The sequence below is a fragment of the Oryctolagus cuniculus genome, chromosome 16 (genome assembly GCF_051225735.1).
Source record: "Oryctolagus cuniculus isolate XC-2025 breed Fujian yellow rabbit chromosome 16, ASM5122573v1, whole genome shotgun sequence".
Taxonomy (NCBI): Eukaryota; Metazoa; Chordata; class Mammalia; order Lagomorpha; family Leporidae; genus Oryctolagus; species Oryctolagus cuniculus.
Window position 1 is genome coordinate 47730527 of NC_142882.1, and position 5436 is coordinate 47735962.

General features: G+C 51.5%; 1 protein-coding gene across 1 annotated transcript; it reads right to left on the reverse strand.

Moving 5' to 3' along the window:
* Nucleotides 1–603: 603 nt before the first annotated feature.
* On the reverse strand, nucleotides 604–2650 carry FERD3L (Fer3 like bHLH transcription factor). The gene has a single exon (XM_051852790.3). The coding sequence runs from the start codon at nucleotides 2220–2222 to the stop codon at nucleotides 1689–1691; it is 534 nt and encodes a 177-aa protein (XP_051708750.1). The 5' UTR covers nucleotides 2223–2650; the 3' UTR covers nucleotides 604–1688.
* Between the last annotated feature and the right edge of the window lie 2786 nt (nucleotides 2651–5436).

Here is a 5436-nt window from a genome sequence, read left to right on the forward strand (position 1 = left end):
CCGCGTCATTTATTGGTGAAAGGAAGCAGCTACCCACCCGCAAAGGGCCGGGGCAGGGTTTGTTGCTTCGATGTTGGCCGTGAGATGCAGTCACGAAAATCGCGCTGGAACAACATCTGAAGTCCAGAGAGAAGCACTCATTCCATTACGTGGAGTGAAAAGCAACATTTGTTTTCCAAATGTGTTAAATATATTGAATTTGTAACTGCACAGGAGGAAAAGACTGGAAAGACATGGAGGAAAACGCTGACAGGGTGATAATGTGAGTGGCTTAATTTTTTTTTCTATCTAGAACCTTCCAGTATTTCTAGAATGAGGATATATTGCTTCTTAACACAATGGATTCTATTTCTAAAAGCCTGCGTGTGCGCGGCAGAGCGGGTGCCCGGCCCCCGCACGTCGGAGCAAGCCCTGCGGATTTTTTTTTTTTCCGGATTCCCGCATTTGTGGTTAGGTGGGCTTCACCCACTCCTGTGGTTGCCACCACGGCTTTCTGAAAGACCCCATTTCAGGTGCTCGTGGAGCCGCACCAGGTCCAACCTGCACCCACCCGCTCGAACTTCCCGGCGGGCGCTGGGGTCCCGCAAGCCGTCAGAGTGCGTCTCCGCCTCGGACTTCCGCCTTCCGTGGAAATCCTCAGAGGCCGTGAGGGCCCACGCTACCGTCCCCACCTACGGCAAACGGCGGGCCGGTACGTGCTCAGGCCCCGCCGCGCAGGGAAACCGGGGCCAGGTGCTGCGTGGCCGCGGGCGGGCGAAGCCCGAAGTTCCCCGCAGGCCCGGGGGCACGCAGCGCGCCTCTAGCTGCCCTCGGCGGCCTGAGGCGTGGCAGGCCCGCAGCGAGCAAGTCCCACTCAGGCAAGGCCCTGGACAGTGGGCGCTCCCGCCTTGCTGGGCGCGGCGGTGCCAATGGGGCCATCTCAGTGGGCGCCCGCCCTGGGTTCCCGCTCTGGAAATCTGACACAGTGGTGTGGGGGGAGGGAGAGAGTGGGGGGGGGCAGGAGGAGATGGAAAGGGAGAGGGAGACCAGGAGGGAAGAAGAGAGAGACAGGAGAGAGAGCCAGCGAGCTAGTACTGGAGAGATGATGTCCCTTCCCGGACGTGGCATTCTGGTTACCAAGTCCCCTCGGACTCTCCCCATTTTTTCTGCATCTCCTCTTAGTCCCTGGTCTGGCCTGGGAGCCCTGGGCAGGAGGGCTGGAGCCGCTTGGCCTCTCCGGAAATCCCGCACGGGGTCGCGGGTCTCTGCTACAAGCCTTTCCTAGGAGCGCGCGGGTGGGGAGGGCACAACGTCCATTCTTGAGGCTTAAAACAAAGCCAAGACTCTCTCTGGTTTGCTACTTCTAATACCGTTAAAAAGACAACGCGGAGAGAGGGGATCCCGACAGCAGCGCCCAGTCCCCGCAGTCTGCGGACCGGATGAGCCAAGACCGCTCCCCGCTCTCGCCTCTGCCCGGCACACGGAGAGGGACCGCGCGGGCATCAGCTCCACAGCCGCTCTCTTGCCGAGAACACAGGGCGATTGACAAGGAGCTCACGTGGCCGAGAGGGCCACGCGTCCAGCCTCGCGGCCGCCCTGCTCCCCTTTCCAAAGCACCCCTCGGGGGCCGGCCCTGGCGCACCCCAGCCGCGCGCGCCCTGGCGGGGACCCGGCCGGCACCGCAGCCCCAGCCCCAGTCCCGGGCCGCCTCAGCCGGTTTGCTTGTCACAGCTCGCCAAGAGCTCGGTCATGAAGGAGATGTAGACGATGGCTAGGCGCAGGGTCTCGATGCGGGACAGCCTCTTCTCGTAGGCAAAGGTGGGCACCTTCCTGCGCAGCTGGTCGAAGGCCTCGTTGAGGTTGAACATGCGCTTCCTCTCGCGGATGTTGGCGGCCTGGCGCTGGGCGTAGGTGATCACCCGTTTCCTCCTGGGGCGGCCCAGCAGCGAGGCGCCTCTCCCGCGCCCCTCTTCTTCTTCTTCCTCTTCCTCCTCCTCCTCCTCTTCCTCTTCCTCCTCCTCCTCCTCGTCCCCTTCTTCTGCATCCCCCTCTTCAAACCGCGCCAGCCCTCTGGGTCTTCCCTGTCGGAGCGCAAGGCCTCGGTCCCCGAGGGGCGCCTCCGGCGGGAGGTCGCCGAGGACAGGACGTCTCGGGGAGACCAGGGACAGGTCCGCGACGAAGTCCAGCACGGCGGCGTCCACACAGCTCTCCCGCCATCGCTGGGACGCGGCCCTGCGGCTCATGGAGTTTGAGGCTGCGGAGGGGGCTTGCCTAACGGCCTTGGGTCGGGCCCGGCATCCTTGCCCAAGGCCCGGGGGGCCTGTTCCTCTTTGTAGGCAAGCTTGGGAACAGGATTAGTCGCGCTCACGGGGCCGGCTCTGGCCACGTCGCTGTCCTCGGAGCTGATGGAGGGAGACAGGCTGGAGGACACGTGGACGACCACAAGGGCGCAGGCCCCCCCCGGTGCTGGGCTCCTGTGCGCGGCGCCAATCGGGACAGTTCTTTCTCTACCTGCTGAGCCTTTTGTAACTGTCCTCGCCCCCCACAGCCGATAAATGCGCCCCAGACTCCTCACCTCGTGCGGGTCTTTAATTCCAGGCTGGGTTTTCAAAGCGAGGATGTTTTCCACCGCAGTGGCTTCTCCTAGACTTCAGGGCTGGAGACCCGAACCTTGCCACCGTCTACCAGGGGAGGGGAAGCAAATGGCATGCGCTTTTAATGATGTCCTGAAGAGGGGCCCAGGCCGCCGGGGGCTCCCGGGGAGCTGTTTGTCCCGTATCCCAGCGCCGCCGCGGCTGAAAGGCAAGCCCTTACATTAGCTTAAGTAAGCATGGCAGGGGGCAGGAGCGCATTCCCCGGGGTCGCTCCTGGAACCCGGGTCCTTTCCCCCTCCTGCCCGGTCACCGATGTTTGGACGCCCCCAGCCCGACAATGGAGATACTTGACTTTCCTTTCCCTTATCTCCTGCTCCCGTAAAGTGGAGGATTTTTATTCCCAGGGGAAAAGTGAGGTTGGGCACTAACGTGAGAAATGGAAGATCCCAGCGGTTGCTCCGTGAGGGATTTTGCTGTAGAACGGCCGGCGTGTAGGACAAAAGCAAGCCCTTTCCCCAAGGAGAATTTCTCCAGTCTCCTTTCACACATGATCCTTGATAAGCCAGTCTCTGCACTTTTAAGTTGCTGATTGAGTGTTTGCACAAAGGCAAATCCGGAGACTTCCATCTGCCTTCTTTTCCTCATTGGCTTGTATATTCCTACAAGAAGTTCCTCTACAGAACTTTAGAGCAGGAACCATACCTTGTTGAATTCTCCTGCGGGGTGATATTTTTGGTATTGTTAGATAATTTTTGAGATTAAAAAGTTTATGTCATGAAAAGGACATTTTACTGATTTTATATCAACTTAAAATATTTATGTATTTAATTGAGAGGGACAGAGGTGGGAGATAGATAGATAGATCAAGAGATATAGAGAGAGATAGAGCGATAGAGATAGAGAGAGCTAGAGCTAGAGAGAGAGAGAGAGAGAGAAAGAGAGAGAGATCCCATTCACTGCTTCACTCCCTGGGAACCAAGAAGTCAATCCATGTCTCCCACATGAGAGACAAGGATGACAAGGATCCAACTACTGGAACCATCACCTGCTGCTTCCCACAGGAGGTGGAACTCGGACTCAGGCACTTTGATGTGAGGATGAGGTGTCCCAATAGGGGCCCGATTCCTAATATTTTAACAAAGATGTGTTCCTTTTTCCTTCTTTGCCAATAGCTATGGTTTGGTACTCACGGCAGAGGATTTTTCAAATTCCTGGTGAGGTGAAGTGAGATGTTAGAAAGCAACTGTAAATGTGGCTTAGAAGAAAGCGTCCTAGGAGGTGAGTTTAGACACATCCTGGTTCAAGGGAGAAACACCAGGGACGTTGCTCCCCATGAGGAGGTGAGTTTTGGCCCTGAGGGTTCACTCAGTACATTGGACAGCTCCCAGAAACTGCTTATTTATAACAGGTAAGCCCCATTCCTGTCCTTCTCCCTTGTGTCTCTGGGTATATTCAAAGCAGTATGCTCTCACATAATTATTTTTTAACCCATTTCTGGCCGGGTTCTCCTTGATCTTCATAGATTTTTCTCTCCTCCTGCTCGTGTTTATATCCCACTCTCTAAGTAGTATTGATAACTCAGGGCAAGAACAATTAAAATTTATGTCCCCAGAAGATGTCAATGAGAATGAGATTTTTGGCTCTGATTACCTATTTGGTTTTTACTGTGAGTATTGCAAAGGGAAGACTAAAAAACAAAAACTAACAGCTATGTCAACCATAACTAGGAAAATAGCAAATGGGAGAATTAATTTTTGTTTAACAAGCAGTAACATGTTTTCCAATCCTCATTAAACTTAACATGAGATTTAATACTTGGGAATATTTTTATTTCATTTTAAAACTATGTTAAACATTGTTCAGCAACTTGTTTTCTCCATCCTGTAAATGTGTATACAAGTAGATTAAATATCTTAGTTAAAAGACAATTTAGTTTCATGATAAAATGTCTTCAGATACCTAAAGGAGGAAAACAGACACAAATGGGTTAAAAAAGAATAATTTTGAACGATTGCATTGTTTTAATATTTAAATTAAAGTTTTAATAAAATAAGGATCAGAAACTCTCAGGAGACATAATTATGACATACTGACATAATTAGAGCAAAAATATGAAGATGTAAGATGTGATGATGACAGTTTTTAATTGATTATACATTAGATTAATTATAGGTATTAATTTCTAAAAGTAATTATAATTATTAATTTCTATAATGAATTATAGGAAAAACTGAAATTATTTTTCTGTGCTAATTTTGAAGCATCAGCATCATTTTAAAAAGGCTTTGTGAATGTTTGTTTCCACAATAAATACAATGGTAAACATAATATATTTATCAAGTACTGGGTCATTTAATAAAGTTCATCCCAGCAGAATAAATCATAAATTTCCTTCTGGATTCGAAAGCCAGGACTTAAACAATTTTATAAAGCTCATCTGAGGATTAAAGGAGCTAAATTCAATCTTGATTCCTCTGTGTTCTGGTGCTATTGTTTATAATTATTCAGTAGTGGAGGATTTACTTTTCCCATTCATTTCAAAAAATAGTTTTATGAGAGAGAAAGAGGGGGAGATGGAGAGGGTAAGAGAGGAGGAGGAGGAGAGGGAGAGGGAGAGGAGAAGAAAAAGGAAGAGAAGACAAGACAAGAGAAAACCTCGTTCACTCCCCAGATGCCCTCAACAGCCCAGGATCCCAGGAGCTAGGAACTCAATCAACATCTTCCATGTGGGTGGCAGGAACTGGATTTCAGCCATTACTGCTGCTTCCCAGGGTACACATTGCTGGAAATCTGGAGTCAGGAGCCAAAGCCACGTATATAACCCAAGTATTCCAGTGTGGAAAGCAGACTTTTGAGTGGTGTT